The sequence below is a fragment of the Furipterus horrens genome, unplaced genomic scaffold, assembly GCF_987537825.1.
Source record: "Furipterus horrens unplaced genomic scaffold, mFurHor1.1.pri manual_scaffold_13, whole genome shotgun sequence".
In the NCBI taxonomy this organism is placed as follows: Eukaryota; Metazoa; Chordata; class Mammalia; order Chiroptera; family Furipteridae; genus Furipterus; species Furipterus horrens.
The window spans coordinates 50,058,302-50,075,819 of NW_028327183.1; the positions used below are offsets into that span (position 1 = coordinate 50,058,302).

Sequence of the window (17,518 nt, forward strand, 5' to 3'; positions counted from 1 at the left end):
ATACCTCCGCATCGCCCCCCGTTATGAAAGATTATGAAAGTTATGCTTGTTTTAGAAAAAAATATTAGATAATGATGTATTAAGGTAGTTCATCAATTGTAACAAATGTCTGGCTCTGTATGTGGGAAACCTCTATACCCTTCTGCCCAATATTTCTGTGAACCTGAAAGTGCTCTAAAGAGCCAAGTCTTAAGAAAAAAAAAAAGTGTAGAACTGGGCTGTCCAATACAGTGGGTACCAGCGCGGTGTGGCTATTGGGCAAGTATAATGTGGGCAGGTATAACTGCATACTGAATCTGAAGACTTAGTACAAAATAAATAAATAAATAAATAAAAACAGCTCAATATTTTTTATTATAAATGGAAATAACATTTTGGATGTATTAGGCTAAGGTAGTGTTCAAACTAATGTCACCTCTTTTTTTTTACTTTTTCACGTGGCTGCTGGACAGTGTAAACAGCATTGTCCTTGCAATATGTTTCCACTGGGCAGCAGTGGGATAGAAAGATCCCTCCCAGAAAGTCAGAGCTGCCTCTCTGTCATCACTGAGAGAAAAACCCCTACACAGAAAAGCTATTATTATCAAGCACATAACTTTTTAAAGTTTTTATTTCTTTATTTTTAGAGGGGAAGGGAGGGAGAAAGAGAGGGAGAGATACATCAATCGGTTGTCTCTCGTGCGCCCCCAACTGGGGACCTGACCTGCAACCCAGGCACGTGCCCTGACTGGGAATCGAACTGGCAGCCTTTCGTTTGCAGGCCTGCACTCAACCCACTGAGCCACACCAGCCAGGGCTCAAGCACGTAATAATAATAACAGTGATCATTGTCCTACTGCTCTCAAGCCCACTGCAGTCCCCACTATAGTTATTAACAGCTATGCACTATTCTGTTGTAAAGACACAGTGGGTTTTTAAATGGTGGTTTGAGTTTTATGTTTCTTTATTTTAAGCACCCTCGAAGAGAAATCCCTATGCTGGCATTTTTACACATTCTAAGTAGGATAGCCAGGTAGCAAAGCAGCTAGAAGGGTACGCCCTGGAACCAGGTAGCCTGGGTTCATGTCCTGGCTCTGCCATTTACCACCCTGGCCGTTTGTAAACCTCTCTGTGCCTGAGTTCCTCCATCTGCCACCCAGGGAAGAAAACAGTTCCCCCCTTAACTGGCATTGTGAGGATTAAGGAGCCAGTATGTATATAAAACAGGGCCTGGCCCGAGGTAAATATCAGCGAGTATTTGGCATCATTATTATTTCTGCACAGTCCAAATATTATAACTATTTTAGGCTTACTTTAATGTTAAGGGACTTCTTTTTTTAAAGAGGAGGCAGCTGAGGCCCATAGAGGGAGAGCTCTGGTTCAAGGTCACACAGCAAGCCGCTGTGGGCAGGTGGGGAAGTCCAGGTCTGCAGTGATCTAGGGGAGCTGAGGAGCCCCCACAGGGCTGCTGCAAGGGGGGGTGTTCCCTGTGAGTGAGAACCTGGCGGACCCACCCACCCGCTCCTCCTGCCCAGGCCCAGATGAAGGAGCTGTGGCAAGAAGTGGAGGAATCGCGCAATTCGCGGGAGGAGGCCTTTGCCCAGAACCGGGAGAGTGACAAGCGTCTTAAAGGGCTGGAGGCGGAGGTGCTGCGGCTGCAGGAGGTGAAGCCAGGAGGGGCGGTCCGGGTGGAAAGTGGGGGTGAGGGTGGGCGGAGCCCCGGGGTGGGTGCGGGCGGGGTCCACCCACACCCGGCCTGGGAACATTAGGGAGCCCTGGGAGAGCGCTGAGCAGGAGACAGGCAGGGTCTGCTCTGGGGCCTTATGGAGGGTGGGCAGCAGTGAGGGAGCTGGAGGCAGGGAGGCCGGGAAGAGAGGATGAGCCCGAAGTCCAGCTGTGGGAACATGGAGGAAGGACCGAGGCAGAGAGTGAAGGGACAGGATGCACATGGCTGTGGGTAGTAAGGGGTCAGAGGAGGTGAGAACAGACCTGGAGGTCTAGCCACGGTGACTGGGGGCACCCATAGGGGGAGCAGTTTTGAAAGGAGACACTGGAGCTCAGTGAGGAGGGTGAAGGGCCTAGGGGGCCAATTTAGGAGGCTTCTGTCTGTAGGTTGAAGTTCACGCCAAAGTCACCCAGGGACGGCATGTTCATGTGCAGTGAAAAAAAAAAAAGGCCGAGAGACTTGAGGTGTGAGAAGCAGTGAGGCTGGTGCCCAGCAGCCCCCCGCTCACCCCCACTTACCACCCCTGCCGTGTCTGCGTTGCAGGAACTGGCCGCTTCAGACCGCGCCCGGCGGCAGGCCCAGCAGGAACGGGACGAGATGGCAGATGAAGTGGCCAACGGCAGCCTTAGCAAGTGAGTGGCCCACGGGAATGTGGGGCAGGGTGCCCTCCTCTGGCCATCCTGCCATCTCACCCCCCACCCACGGTCACGTTCTCGTAGGGCAGCCATTCTGGAAGAGAAGCGTCAGCTGGAGGGGCGCCTGGGGCAGATGGAAGAGGAGCTGGAGGAGGAGCAGAGCAATGCAGAGCTGCTCAGTGACCGCTACCGGAAGCTGCTCCTGCAGGTGAGCACCTCCCCGTCACCCCTGCCAGCCCAGGTCCCCACCAACCTGGGACCGTACCTTTAATCAACAGACATAGGAAAAGAGAATGTTTGAGTTGGGTTTTGAAGGCTGAATAGAAGTTCTCAAGGAAGGGGGGAGGTATTGATGCCTCCATTTACTTGTATTTATGAGGCTTCTCAAGGGTGGAATCCAGAGGTGAACTATGGAGGGTCTCTGTCCTGCAGAATTCCCTGGGGAAACAGACATGGAACTACATGGTGACATTTATAGTGGCATGTGTGACAATAGACGTATTCTGGGTGTGAGGGAGGTAGAGTAGGTGAGAGAGAGAGAGACAGAAAGGGAAAGGTCTCCACAAGAATCACAAGAAAGCATTTGGAATTTGGAAGAAAGGAAATTTGGCTTTTTTTTTCTTGTAATGCATTCATTGGTTGCTTCTTGTATGTGTCCTGACCAGGGAGAGAATCCACAACTGTGGCCTGTCAGGATGATGCTCTAACCAACTGAGCCTCCTGGCTAGGGAGGGGCCGGCTGGGGTTTTCAAGCATAAGTAAGAGCTAGGCAGACAGAGAAAAGTGTATTTTCATTTGTGTATTTATTTATAAAATATTTTCTGAGGCTTCTAGAGGCCCCGGTCCTATTCTGGGTGATGCTGGGGACCTGGAGATGGGTCATTTCGGGTCCCTGTGCTTAAGGACATCCTTGTGTCATGGAGGAGACAGGGTACCCCAACAGAGAAATACTAACGAACATGGAGGAAGCACAAGACACTGAGAGAACTTAGATGGGACACTGACCCAGCCTGGAGCCTGGGGACCATCAGGAAAGACTTCCCGATGCAGGTGATGCCTGAGGAGGTCTTATAAGAAGTTAAGAGTTTGCCAGACAGACCACAGAGGGCTGGGATTTCCAAAGAGAGACCTATGTTTCCATTATTTCATTAATTTTTAAAGACACATTTTGAGCCCTGGCTGGTGCGGCTCAGTGGATTGAGTGCCGGCCTGCGAACCAAAGGGTCACTAGTTTGACTCCCAGTCAGGGCACTTGCCTGGGTTGTGGGCCAGGTCCCCAGTTGGGGGTGTGTGAGAGGCAACCACACATGGATGCTTCTCTCCCTCTCTTCCCCTCTTTCTAAAATAAATAAATAAATAAAATCTTAAAAAAGAGAGAGAGAAAGAGTTCAAAGACATACATATACTTGCCCTGACCAGGTAGCTTAGAGCATCGTCCCAATACACCAAGGTTGCAGGTTTAATCCTCAGTCAGGGCACATATAAGAATCAAGCAGTGAATCCATCAATAAGTGGAGCAGATCGATGTTTCTCTCTGTCTCTCCCTCCCCCCCCAAATAAATAAATATATTTTCAAAAGTAATAAAAGACATACATATAATTTTTTAATTGGTGGGATTCAACTAGAAGATCTAGGGATGAACCTTTGAGTAATAAAACTCAGGAAAGAGGCGAGGAAGTGATTACCCTGAAAGCCAGGAAAGTGTGCTATTTTAGGGGGGTGGGGGTGGCTGTTATTGGGGTGGGTACAGGTGGGGACTTCTGGAGTTGCCAACTTCTGTTTCTTGACCTGAGAGGGGATGGCAGTGGTGTTTTCCTTTTGTTAACTCATAAAGTCATGTATTTGATCAGTTTTTGACTATCACAGTTTTACTTTCCAATTAAGAGCATTTTATTTTATGATTTCATTTATTTACTTTTAGAGAGAGGGGAAGGGAGGGAGAAAGAGAGGGAGAGAAACATCAGTGTGTGGTTGCCTCTCGCATACCCCCAAACTAGAGACCTGGCCCACAACCCAGGCGTGTGCCCTCACTGGGAATCAAACCGGGGACCCTTTGGTTCACAGTCCGGCATTCAACCCACTGGGCAACACCAGCCAGGGCCAATTAAGAGCTTTTAAAAAAAAGAAAGAAAAGAAAATGCTGATCACCACATTGATGAGTTCCTGTGAGGCTGATATAAAGTATGAATCAGACTGGATCTGACTCATGTCTGTGTTCCCGGCACAGGGCCTCACTGGAGTATGAGCTGAATAAATAAACAGGGGCTCTTGTTGCAGGTGTGTTTACATGTTCTCCATGTAGTAGCTACTGTTCATTGAGGCAGCATTTCTCAAAATGATCCTGCATGTCACTCAGAACCCCCTGAGGTGCTTGTTCAAAAAGGGCCTTCATGGACTGCACTCCAGACCTGCTGTAGCAGAATCTCTGGAGGATGGGGCTGCTCGGTCTGCATTTTTTTCACAAGTTTCCCAGATGACCCTGTTGCCAAAAAAAGTGTGATAACCCTTCAAATAGACTCATTCACAGTCAGAAGTAGACTTTATAGCATTTAAACAAGTCTGTGATAGTCCTGTGGACTTACTAAAATAGCAAAAATCTATCCAAAAGGTTAAAACCCAGGGCTGGGAACTGACTGGTGTGGCTCAATTGGTTGGACCATCATCCCACAAAGCAAAAGGTCGCAGGTTCGATTCCTGGTCAGGGCACATGCCTGGGTTTTGGGTTCAGTCCCCATTCGGGGCATGTACGAGAGGGGCAGCCGATCGATGTTTCTCTCCCTCTCTTTCGCCCTCTCTTTCCCTCTCTCTAAAAGTAAATAAAGAAAATATTTTTCAAAAAATGGTCCCGGTTGTCAGGACTATAATTTAAAAAAACAAAAATGAAATTCTGGGGCTGGTGCCCCTCCTGGCTAGTAAGTCAGACTGGAAAAATGCACACTCCCAGCCTGTGTTGACTGTCGAGTCCGTGTCAGGCTCTGTGCTCTGCACTTAACAATCATCAGCCCACTTCATTGCAGGTGCCTGAATTTACCTGCCTCCTCCCCTCTGAGGCCCTACCGTGACATCCTGCTGTCACTGTTGCAGGTGGAGTCGCTGACCTCAGAGCTGTCCGCTGAGCGCAGCTTCTCAGCCAAGGCAGAGAGCGGGCGGCAGCAGCTGGAGCGGCAGGTCCAGGAGCTCCGGGAGCGCCTGGGCGAGGAGGACGCCGGGGCCCGAGCCCGCCAGAAGATGACCATCGCCAGCCTGGAGTCTAAGCTGGCCCAGGCTGAGGAGCAGCTGGAGCAGGAGACCAGGTAGGTGGGGGAGGGGTGCACAGCTGGAGGGTGACCCCCACATCTGGCCAATGGGATGAAGGGGAGTTGTATCACAAACACCTGGCTTAGAAACATCTCGCAGACTTCCTAATGTTAATGGTTGCTGAGTTCCTTTATCACTTAAGATGCTTTGGGCTGTAAGTACCTGCCTTTTCACCACAAGTACGATTTAAACAGTTGCCCAGCGGTTAGAGTATCTATTGCTGCATAACACACCCTCCTAGAACTTAGTGGGTTAAAACAACAACAGCTACCCTGAAGCCTATGTAATTTTATTAACCAATATCACCCCAATGAAGTCCATTAAAAATTAGCATTTACAACATGCAGAATAAGATTGAACACATTTTCATATGCTGACTGGCATTTTGGATACCCTCTTTCATGAAATAAATGCCGGCTTAAGTCTTTTGCTCTATTAAAAAAACAGTTTGTTGTCTTTTTTTTATAGATATTTTAAATAATTCTCACCTGGGGATATGTTCATTGAGTGTAGAAGAGAGGAAGGGGACAGGGAGCGAGTGAGAGAGAGAAAGATTAGTTGGTTGCCTCCCATATGCACCCTGACTAGGTTTGAACCTGCAACCTTTTGGTCTACGGGGTGATCCTGCAACCAGCTGAGCCGCCTGGCCAGGACAACAGCTGTGTGTTATTGGTCATGAGTCTTTGGACTGGCTGGTGGTGTGTGCTGACCTGAGCCTAGCGGGTCTCACTCATGCACCTTTGCTCACCTGAGGGTCAGCTGGATTGGCCTGCTGGTCTTGGCCAGGCTCTCCTATGTCTCAGATCTCGCCTAGGACAACTAGGCTAACTTGTCTCTGCTCCCGGCTGGCCCAGCATTGTTCACGTGGCAGAGTCACACTTGCAAGAGTGAGGGAAAGTGTTAAAGGCCTAGCCTCAGAACTGCTATAATGTCACTTCTGCTGCATCCTGTTGCTGAAGCATGTCACACGGCCAGCACATGGCCAGCTCAGATTTAACCAGCTCAGATTTAGGAGAATGGAGAAATGGACTCCACCTCTTTTTTTTTTTTTTTTAAGATTTTTAGAGAGACGGGTAGGGAGAGTTTTAGAAAGAGAGAAAGAGAAAGAGGTGTGGTTGTCTCTCGTCTCTCACACGCCCCCAACCAGGGACCTGGCCCACAATCCAGGCATGCGCCCTGACTGGGAATCGAACCTGCAACTCTTTGGTTCACAGGCCGGCACTCAATCCACTGAGCCACACCAGCCAGGACAGGAGCTTTCTTTACTGATAAGTCTTTGTACATCCCTCCTTTTGATCCCAGGGCTGTCCCCTGACCCTAAAAGACCTATGAAATGGACAGGGCGACAAGAAGAGATCCTACGAACTAGTAGGGCTGGGGGAGCATAGTTGAAGGAGAAGCTGGGTCAGCTGGAGAAGGGCTGATGTTGAAAGGCTTCCTGAAGGAGGAGGCATTCGAGCTGGGCTGGACAGGAATGGGGCGTTTCCAGGGCATGGAGTCCCCTGCAGAGCGGCAGCTTTCGGGGAGCATGTGAGGGGCATTGGGAGGAGTTGTGTTTGGTCCTAGGAGTCTGCAACTGAGGACAGGGTTCAGGGAGCAAGAGCCTCGAATGCCAGGCTGAGGAACTCTGTCCTTGGGGTGATGGGGAGCCACAGGGGGGCTGGGAACTGTGGAGGGACAGGGCCAGTGCTAGGTATAGACAGACCTCTGGAGCCAAGTTGTGCACAGACAGAGAGTCTGGGAGCTGGGAGGCCAGGGAGAAGGCTGGATGATGTCCAAGCTGGGGCTGGGGCCATGGGAATGGACAAGAAGGATGAAGAAGAGAAAGTCAGGGGCAGAAGGGATGGATGGAGCTGGGGGCTGATGGGCTGGGGAGTTGCAGTAGGAGGAGGACAGTGTTTGGGATTCAGGCCTGGTGACTGGGGAAATATTGGATGTTGGGGGAAGATGCTGAACTCATTGGGGATCATGATGAGAGTGAGGGGTCTCAGGCACAGACCGAAGGAACTGGCCCCAAGAGTTCATGGAAAAGGTGGTTCTGGGCCATGGGGCTGGCCAAGGACCCAGGGCCTCATGGGAATTGTAGTTAGAGGTCTCTGGGGAGGCTTTCCAGAGGCTAGTGGCCCCTACCCCCATTATACAGACAAAGAAACCGAGGCTCAGAGGGTGTTAGTGATCTGCTACAAGTCCCCCTGGCAGCCAGGCATGGCCAGCTGACCAGTAGCTAAAGGGGTCTCTCCTCCTGGCATCCCTTTCCATGGCTCGGTGCCCTTTCACTTTCCCCGTCCCTGTGCCTGCCTCTCAGCACATCTGGGCTGCTGTGCCCATTGCTAGGACTTCACCCTGGATGTGGTGGCCCCTTCGGGAGAGGACCGGTGAGCCGGGGCCTTGGGGATGGAGAAATCTGAGACAGGAGAGAACGGATCTGAGAGGAGAGAGCAGGTGAGCATGGCTCCGGGTATCTGGCCTGCAGATCTAGGTGGATCCCAGGGAACCGGAAAGAGGAGCAGGTCTGGGAGAAAGTGCTGAGCCCAGCGGGGAACAGGAGGGCTGTGCGGGACCTGGTGGACCACTGAGGCCAGGGCCTGAACCACGGCGGAGCTCAGGAGGCAGATTTAGCAGACGGCAGCCTGAGGATGATCGTGGGAACGTGGGGCAAGGGAGTTTGTCCGAGGAAAGCATGTGAGTGAGAAGAGGAGAAGAGAAGGGAGAGGGGGGAGCTTCGCACTTCCAGAGTGTCGCAAGGACGTGGACACTCAGGGAAAAAATTGAGAAACAAAATACAGAGGGAGAAAGAAAATCCCCAGCCAGGTGGAGGGAAGGTTAGGTGGGAGAGGACGGGGCCGGAGCTGGGGGCTAGGGCTGTGAGGACAGAGACGAGGGGACAGGACAGAAGTCAGGGGACAATGGGACAGGGTTCGGGTACTGACAGGCCAGGGGGAGGGGTGGCAAAGGAGAGACAAGGAACCTGGATGGTGCCCAGCGGTCTCACACCGTAGAGCCCCCAAGCCAAGTCAAGACAGCCACCTCTTTTTGTAAGTAAAGGGTTATTGGGATGCAGCCCCCGTTAGTATATCTATTTATGTGTTACCTGTGGCTTCCCTCACGCTGCAACGGCACAACTGAGTAGCTGTGACAGGCAGTGTCTGGCCCGCAGAGCGGGAAGCAGTTACAAAAAAGGTTTGCCGACCCTTGGTTTAGATTTCAGATCAAGCATTACGCTCCCCTGGGGACACTTCCCCGGTGTTCCTCCCTCCTCTGGGCGTCGGCTTTGACGCTGCCCTTCGCTGCCCCTATGAAGGCGCTTGTTGGCCTTACATCCCGGTTGTCTGGATTTGCCTCCCTTCCAGATAAGGAACTTTGTAAGGACAGAAACCATGTCCGACCTGGGTCCCCAACTTTGCTCAGCACAGGGCTGAGTGCACAAAAGACAGGTTTAGCCCCAGCTGGTGTGGCTCAGTGGATTGAGAGCCGGCCTGCAAACCAAAGGGTCGCTGGTTCGATTCCCAGTCAGGGCACAGGCCTGGGCTGTGGGCCAGGTCCCCAGTTGGGGGGTGAGTGAGACAACCACACACTGATATTTCTCTCCCTCTCTTTCTCCCTGCCTTCCCCTCTCTCTAAAAATAAATAAATAAAAACTTTAAAAATTAAAAAAAAAAAAAAAGAAGGCACGGGTTTGCTGAATGAGTGGATAAAATGCACATAATTCTCCTCCAGGCAAACGCCTCTCCATCCCTCAAAGCGTACTGCAAATACCCGCTCCTTGAGGAAGCCTTTGTTGACTTCGTCAGATAGTTCTCACTCTTCCTTGGGCTTTCCTGGCCCCTGCCTTGGCTGTGTCCTGTCCCAGTGGACACCCGGTGGCCCTGCCGTCCCTCTGCACCCTTCCCCACATCTGCAGCCAGGTTGTCACCACTCCCACCCGCAGGCCCCAAGGCGGGCCCCGCCCCTACCTTGCCCGCATAGTGCAAGACGCTGAAGTCGGCCTGGTCCCGCAGATGCCTCGGCCGCTGGAACTTGGGGTGGCCGCCCTGCTCCTGGGCCACCTTCTCTACGAAGGACCTGTCCGTGGCCTTCGGGAACCAGCACTCCTCGTCCAGCAGGGCCAGGAGTCCAGGGGGGTTGGCCTGACCGTTGACAGGAAGGGGAGAGTAGGTCAGATCCCCAAATACTGGACACTTAGGTTGCGGCTGGTTTTTAGTGTTTGTAAGCGACACTTGGACGGAGAACCACAGTTAGTAACAGCCAGGATTAGCCCCGTGGTTGGAGCCAGGCCCTGTGGCGGGCGTGTCCCGGGGCCTGATCTGCTACCAGTCACACAGACCTACGTCGTTTTCTCCACGTAACTGATGCGGAGGCTGAGGCCAGCTGGGCGAGGGGCTGGCTCCTGGCCTGGAGGGGGCGGGGTGAGATGGCGAGGGCTGCGAGGAGGGAGTGGCCACGGGCTCACTCACCGGCCGCTCAATGAGGTCGATGCAGGGCTGCAGGTCAAGGCCAAAGTCAAGGAAGGTCCAGGGGATGCCCTCGCGCTGGTACTCCTCCTGCTCCAGCACGAACATGGTGTGGTTGAAGAGCTGCTGCAGCTTCTCGTTGGTGTAGTTGATGCACAGCTGCTCGAAGGAGTTCAGCTGCAGGGAGGAGGGGATGCGTGAGAGAGGGGACAGGGGCCTGGGGGGGTGGGCAGAGACCCAGAGACAGGGGACAGAGACCCAAAGAGGGGGGCACAGGGACCCAGAGAGAGGGGGACAGGGACCCAGAGACAAGGGGACAGAGACCTGGAGAAAGTGGGGCAGGGACCCAGAGGGAGGGGGACAGAGGCTGAGAGGGAGGGGGTGAGGAGGGCAGGGGCACAGAGGGAGGGAACAGGGCAGCGTGATGGCGCCCTCAGGCCCCAGCGGGGCACACAGCACAGACCTGGAAGATCTCGAAGCCGGCGATGTCCAGGATGCCCAGGAAGGAGGCACCCTGGCGGGGGCTGCGGTCCAGAGCCCAGTTGAGGCGCAGGACAAGCCAGCGGAAGAGGCGCTCGTAGGTGGCCTTGGCCAGGGCTTCGAGGGCGAAGTCAGCCTGCATGCAGATGGGATGCATAGTGAGGGTCCAGCCTGCACATGAGTGGCCCGGCCTGTCCGGGCCCCCACCATGGTTCAAGATGACATTAACAGCAGCCCTCCATTCCTCAGCCCTACTGTGCTCCAGGCACTGCCTGAAGTCCTCAGGGCTCATTAGTTCATTAATCCTCTGCCCTCCTGACCCCACTTCCTGGAACAATTAACATAACAGTTAAGAGGGTGGACTCTGGACCCAACAACCTGAGTTTGAATCCTGCTCCTGCCACTTAGAGGCTGTGTTACCTCAGGCTGTGAATAAACCTCTCTGTGCCTCAACTTCTTCATCTGTAAAATGGATCCTAATAGTAATTCCCCTGAGAGCAGAATCACGGCCAGTGTGACCTCCAGTCTCTGGTCCTTGCCTCCCCTATTGTGTCTTCTTCATCCCAGGGCCTCGAGCACCCAGCTTGGGGCCCAGCAGAGGCCTCTGCCCAAGAGCTGGATCCTGAAAACCACTAGCCCATGTTAACTTCTTTCTACCCCTAGCCCTGCCCGCTGGTCTGAGCCACACTGTCATTGGCTTGGATTATGGCGGCAGCCTCCTCCCAACTCCCTGCTTCCACCTGCGCCCCTGGGACTCCACGCTCCATGCAGAAGACAAGGGGGTTTTTATAAAAAAACAACCTGAATCAAATCGCTCCCTGGCCTAAACCCTCGCTGGCCTCCTGCTGCACCCTGAATAAAACTCACCTCCTTAGGGTGGCCCCTAAGACCCTGCGTGATCTGTCCCCTACCAACCTCTCCGCCTGCAGCCTCACCCACCTCCTTAGTGTTCCCATCTCGCCAAGCTTGTTTCAACCCCAGGGCCTTTACATAGGCTATGCCCTCCACTTTGGACGGTCTAGGTCTTGGCTGGAACGTGACCTGCTGGGAGAGGGCCTGCCAGACCCCCCCCCAACCCCCTCCTTGGCAGACGGCACCCCTGTCGACCCCTGTCTACAAGCATCCTGTTAATCTTCGTTTATTAGGTTTTCTTACTACAGCCTGAGTTCCACGTTTCTATTGCTGCTTTTATTCCCGGTGCCTAGTCCGGAGCCGGTAACTGAGCAGCCAGCACCAGTCTACGTGAGCGAGCGAGGAAAAACGGCATAAGCCACTTCCTAGACGCCGGAGTCGGAGGGCGGCGGGAGCCCGATACCTGCCCCCCACCCCCCGCCACACCGCCCACCTGCTCTTTGGTCTGCGCTTTCTGCACGTAGTCCCGGCCAACTTTGATGCGGGGGGTGAGCAGGGCGCGGGAGAAATCCGTCACCCCGAGTCCCAGCAGGCGGCAGAGCTTCTGGGCGGCTGAGGAAGACAGGCATCGAGGTGGGTGGGGTCAGCGTTCTGTCCCAGGACGCGGCTGCCCGGCCTTTCCCCCCGGAGGCTGCACAGGTCCTACCAGTGTGCGCATCCTCTGGCCCGCAAGTCTCCTCTGGGACCCCCAGTGGGCGAAAATAATCCCGGGTGAGCCAAAACTGGACTACGGGGATGTTCATCACCGCATTGTTTACAGTGGACATGACCAGGAAATAACCTGAACGTCCAGCACTTGGGGATTGGTTAGAGGAGCAGAGTTCATCCATTTGAATGGCTGTTCCACCCTCATTACGTTGGAAACTCATGACATGTTAAACTGAGGCATGCATTTCATGATACGTGTATTTCACTTTGAATCAAAGAACGGACTGTCTTTATACTGTTCTGTCTGTCAGATTTTTCCCCATCCAGCTCATATTATTTTATAATAATTAGGAAGCAGAACTATTTCCATTTTGATTAAAAAAAAAAGAATATCAACTATAATCCTGCTTTTGAAAAGGAAAAAATATACACATATGCAAGCACAGAGGCCAGGAGGAGATGTGCCCAGCACTGATGGCAGGTCTCTCCAAGGCGCTGGGACGACCGGGGACCCTGTTGTCCCCTGTTTGGCAGGCTGGTGTTGTTCAGACTTTCAGCAGGGATCACATATTTTTATAACAGAAGAAGGGTGAGAAAATGCTGAAGACTCAGCGAAGGGCAGGGAGTCAGAGCGGCCCGGCCGGGAGGGGGTGCTCTGTCTGTGGGGCAAGGGATGCAGGGTCACGGGGCTGGGCAGCAGGCCAGGGGGTGTCACCTGTGTTGTCTGGCATGGAGGCTTGGTCGGTGTTTCGTTCTCTCTTCAGGATGATGTTGCCGAACTGAAGGACCGCAGAGACCATCCGCAGCATGGCTAAGGGGCGGCAGAGGGGGGGGGGGGGTGGAGAGATCACTACGGCTCCAGACACTGTGTGTGGTCTTCACTGTCCCTTCAGAAATCTAGCTTAAAAATCCCATGTCAGCCCTGGCTGGGGTGTGCAGTTGGTGGGAGCATTGTCCTGTACACCAGAAGGCTGCGGGTTCGATTCCCGGTCAGGGCCCGTGCCTAGGTTTGGTCCCCGGTCGGGGCATGTATGGGAGGCCACTGACCGATGTCTCTCTATTCTCTCTCTCCCTAAAATCAATACACATACCCTCAATCCTCGGGTGAGGATTGAAAAGAAAAAATCCTATGTCAGTTTACAGCACCATCCTGAGCTTAAAATTCACATGTGACACTGGGCAGGACTTAAAACACATGAACAGATAAGTGAATCCTGTATTTTGTGTTCGAGGTTCACGGTATGACCATTCAGTGTCTGCTCATACTGTCTGTTTCATGAAATGATGCCGATAAGACTTAGAAGAACTTTGAGAATGGATGAGCGGTATGGAAGGATTTCTGAACTATCAAGTGAAAGGTGCGAGGTGCAGAAGGGTGTTCATGGCGTACTCTGTGTACAAAAGGCAGAAAACAGGAAGGACAGTTGATTCTCGTCATCTGCAGAAATGTTCCACAAAGTCACCAAGAACACTGACGTAGTGACTGCGAATGAGTGCTCCTAAGGGGACATACAGGGTTTGGTTCCTGTGAGCCTCTGGCCACAACGTTTTCATCGACTGATCAATACATCACTTTGTTTTACGTGTGTTTCTGCTTATTTTTTAAAAAATATTTTGTTTATTTACTTTGGAGAGAGGAAAAGGGAGGGAGATAGAGAGGGAGAGAAACATCAGCTGGCTGTCTCTCCCACGACCCCAGCTGAGGACCTGACCGGCAACCCAGGCAGGTGCCCTGACCAGGAATTGAACCGGCAACCTTTCAGTTAGCAGGCCGGGGCTCAATTCACTGAGCCACACCAGCCAGAGCAATGTGTGTTTCCATTTAAAGACACCTCATTGATAGACAGAGCGGGACAAAATTATGTTTACAGTTATTTATATGGAAAATAATATAATTAATAAACAATACAAGAATAAAGTCCGTGTTGCGCGTACTCACAGCTGTACACCTGCTTCTGCCCCTCCCCGGGGGTACACTGTTGCTTCATTCACATTGAACTCATAGCCAGCAGCACTGTAACGCCCGCCTGAAGGAAGCTCATCTAACATGCGTATTTTCTCCGTAAGGCACAGTCCAGCCGCCCTGTGCTTAGGAGTGCTACCCTGCACTTCGGCGCTATGCTTGGAAGGCATTATAGACAGAGAATTCACCATCACAATGAAAAAAAGCACAAAAACGTGAAAAACTCCACCGACCACACAAAGGACACTGGTGTACAATACGAGAGCTGAAACAAGACGGCTGGGCAACCCCTGTGAGTGTGCACTGGGCAACTCAAGCTCCCCCCCCACCCCCCACCCCCCGCTCTGTGAATGACCTCAATGACCACAAATGCAGGAGTATTGGGGTTACAAATAAATGTGGGTGGGGGGTAATTCCCAAGAACAGAAACCATGAATGAGGATGTACAGATGTCCCCCAACGTATGATGGTTCAAATTAAAATCTTTCAAATTTACAATCATGGTGCCCCAGCTGGTGTGGCTCAGTGGATTGAGCGCCAACCTGTGAACCAAAGGGTCATCAGTTCGATTCCCAGTCAGGGCACATACCTGGGTTGCGAGCCGGGTCCCCAGTTGGGGGCATGCGCGAGGCAACCACACATTGTTGTTTCTCTCCCCCTCTTTCTCCTTCCCTTCCCCTCTCTCTAAAAATAAATAAATAAAATCTAAAAAAAAAAAAATTACAATGGTGCCAAAGAGATACACCTCCAGCAGAGACCATACTCCGAATTTTGAATTTTGATTTTTTTTCCCCTAAGAACCAGCTCCCAGTGAGCCACCTGATCACAAGGGTAAACAGCCCATAGTCTAAGGGTGCTGTGTTGCCTGCATTTTGGGGGTACTGTGTTTTGTGGTTTCCTGTCCCATCATGTCTACAAACACCTGCCTGTGTCTCCTGCTTCTGGTGAGAAAGCAATTACCCTTGAGATGAAACTCAAGATCACTGTCCAGCAGGAAGGCAACAAGCCACAATTACATAAATCACACGAAGTGTTCGAGACTTGATTACAAAATAGCCTTTGTGTTAGATGGTTGGGCCCAACTGTAGGCTAATGCAGGTGCCCTGAGCACCTTTCAGGTTGGCTAGGCTACGCTATGACGTTCACACTGTGTTAAGTGCATTTTCGACTTAGGACATTCTCACCTTACTGTGGGCTCATCAGGAGGTGAGCAGCACATCCATGCGTCTAAGAGTCGTCGTCGTCGGCAGCCGTCCGTCTCGAGAGACGATGGTGTAGCTTCCTAAGAGTCTATCTGCACCGCCGAGAATGGCTGTGCAGTCCGACTCGGGAGTGACACGGTATCTGTCTCCTCCCGTGTTGAAGCTACAGAGCCTGGGCAGGGTGATATGGAGGGTCTGCTGTTGCCCATGCAGCAGACCCCCCCTCTCTTCGCAGCTGAAGGATCCAAGGGAAAGACGGAGTCAATACAGCTTGGCTTCAGGTGCGCCGCAGGAGTTGCCGGTGTTGACTACAACGTCAAACCGCCTTAGGGACTCCGGCTCCGGATTTTCTGTCGGGGTTTACTCCCTTAGCCTTTCCCCTGAAGAGGTATGCCGCAAGGCAGCGGAGGTTTTTTGGAGTCAGAGTTTTCCTTCTCTGATGTGCCCTGACTGGAAGATCGAACCAGCGACACTTAGCTCGCAGGCCGACGCTCAATCCACTGAGCTAAACCAGCCAGGGCCATGTATCTATTACATGTTGTATATCTAAACATACATAACACATATATCATACGTGCGTGTTTGTGTTCTTGGACCTCTAATCTACAGAAAGAGCCGTGTACAGCAGGAGGCGGGGACAAAGCTGCACACTTCCCAGTAACAGTGGGCGGGACAAGGGAGCACGGAGAGGACACCAGGTGGCAATTTGAATTCACAGAAAGAAAGAAAACAAAATTCTTAAATAAAGGGATTAATACAACAAACTCCATAAAAGTACTTGCTCTTCTCTATTCTCTCAGCTTCACTAAAATACACAGAACTATAAAAAGTCATAATTATAACAATGTACTGATGGGCATGGGCATGCAGCATAAACATTATACATCTACATATACATGTACCAACAGCACAAAACACAGTGAGTAGGGACTAGAATTGTACAGGTGCAACATTTCTACATTTTGCTGGAACTGAGATACTATAAATCTGAAGTAGAGTCTGGTAAAATCTATAATGGAGACCTAGAGAAGCTACTAAGAAGCTGTCTCAAAAAATATAGATTAAAAAAACCAGTAAAAGAATTAACATAGCACAATAAAAATATCTGCTTAATGAAAAAGAAAGCAGTAAAGAAGAAAGGAAGAAAAATGATATGAGACATGGAAACCAAAATATCAGACATAAACTCTATCAATAAGCGTACCATGTGTGAAAGGATTAAACAGTCCAATCAAAGGAGAGAAAGACTGGATAAAAAACAAGACCTAACTGTATGCTGACTAAAGGAGCTACATTTTAGACCCAAAGGTACAAACAGGTTTAAAGTAAAAAGAGGAAAAAGATATACCGCGCAAAGAGCAACCACAAGAGCACGGCAACGGCTGTACTAATAACAAACATACTTTAAAGCAAAGTGCTACACATTATAATGGAACTTATTATAATGAAAAGGTCAATCCAACAAGAAGATATAACCATTATAAATATATAATGAACCTAACAGAGGATCATAACACATGAAGCAAAAATTGACAACACTAAAAAAAAAAATACACAATTCAACAATAATTATCGGAGACTTCAATATTCCTCTTTCAATAAAGAGGAAAAATGAGAAGATGCGCAAGGATATAGAAGACCTGAAAAACATTATAAACCAAACAGACCTAACAGACAGGCACAGAGAGGTGTTCAGCAGGCAGAATACATCTTCTCAAATGCACATTCCCCCGTTCTCAAATGGAAAATTCCCCAGGATAAGCCATTTGGTAGGCCATAAGGCAAGCTACATTAAATTTTAAATAACTGAAGTCCTATAAAGCACATTTCTGACTACTAGGGAATTAAATTAGAAATTAATAACAGAAGGAAAGCTGGAAAATTCTCAAATAACTGAAAAATAAACAACACACTCTTAAATCACCAATGGGTCAAAAACATCATAAGAGAAACTGAAAGCACTTTGAGACAGACGAAAACAGAAACACAGCACACCAAAACTTACGGGATGAACAGCTAAAGCAGAGCTTGGAAGGAAGTTATGACTGTAAATGCTTATGTTAATTTAAATTCTTTCTCTAATTCTCCACCTCGAAAAGCAGAAAAAGAAGAGCAAAGTAAACCCAAAGCGAGCAGAAACAAGGATGTATAAGGATTAGAGTAGAAATAAATAGGAGTAGAAAAAACAATAGAGAAAATCAGTGAAAGCAAAAGATGGTCCTTT

General features: G+C 50.7%; 2 protein-coding genes and 1 long non-coding RNA gene across 3 annotated transcripts in view; 1 reads left to right on the plus strand and 2 right to left on the minus strand.

Annotated features, from left to right (window-relative positions):
• The window catches only part of LOC149995124 (myosin-14-like), a 71,565-nt gene extending 65,905 nt beyond the window's left edge, over positions 1–5,660 (plus strand). The window contains exons 36-39 of the mRNA XM_090260512.1: positions 1,515–1,643; positions 2,249–2,337; positions 2,425–2,548; positions 5,426–5,660. Of these exons, the coding sequence (XP_090116638.1) occupies positions 1,515–1,643; positions 2,249–2,337; positions 2,425–2,548; positions 5,426–5,638 (555 nt within the window). The 3' untranslated portion in view covers positions 5,639–5,660. The remainder of the gene's footprint in view (positions 1–1,514; positions 1,644–2,248; positions 2,338–2,424; positions 2,549–5,425) is intronic.
• Positions 5,661–8,494: 2,834 nt separating this feature from the next.
• On the minus strand, positions 8,495–10,618 carry LOC149995125 (myosin-11-like). The gene is made up of 4 exons (XM_090259127.1): positions 10,553–10,618; positions 10,093–10,266; positions 9,592–9,765; positions 8,495–8,500 (listed from the first exon to the last, which is right to left on the minus strand). The coding sequence occupies exons 2-4, from the start codon at positions 10,195–10,197 to the stop codon at positions 8,495–8,497; spliced, it is 285 nt and encodes a 94-aa protein (XP_090115253.1). The 5' UTR covers positions 10,198–10,266; positions 10,553–10,618.
• Positions 10,619–10,679: 61 nt separating this feature from the next.
• LOC149995126 (uncharacterized) lies at positions 10,680–12,934 on the minus strand. Its single transcript, XR_016507909.1, has 3 exons — positions 12,845–12,934; positions 11,915–12,033; positions 10,680–10,705 (listed from the first exon to the last, which is right to left on the minus strand). It is a non-coding gene; the product is annotated as an uncharacterized LOC149995126 (long non-coding RNA).
• Between the last annotated feature and the right edge of the window lie 4,584 nt (positions 12,935–17,518).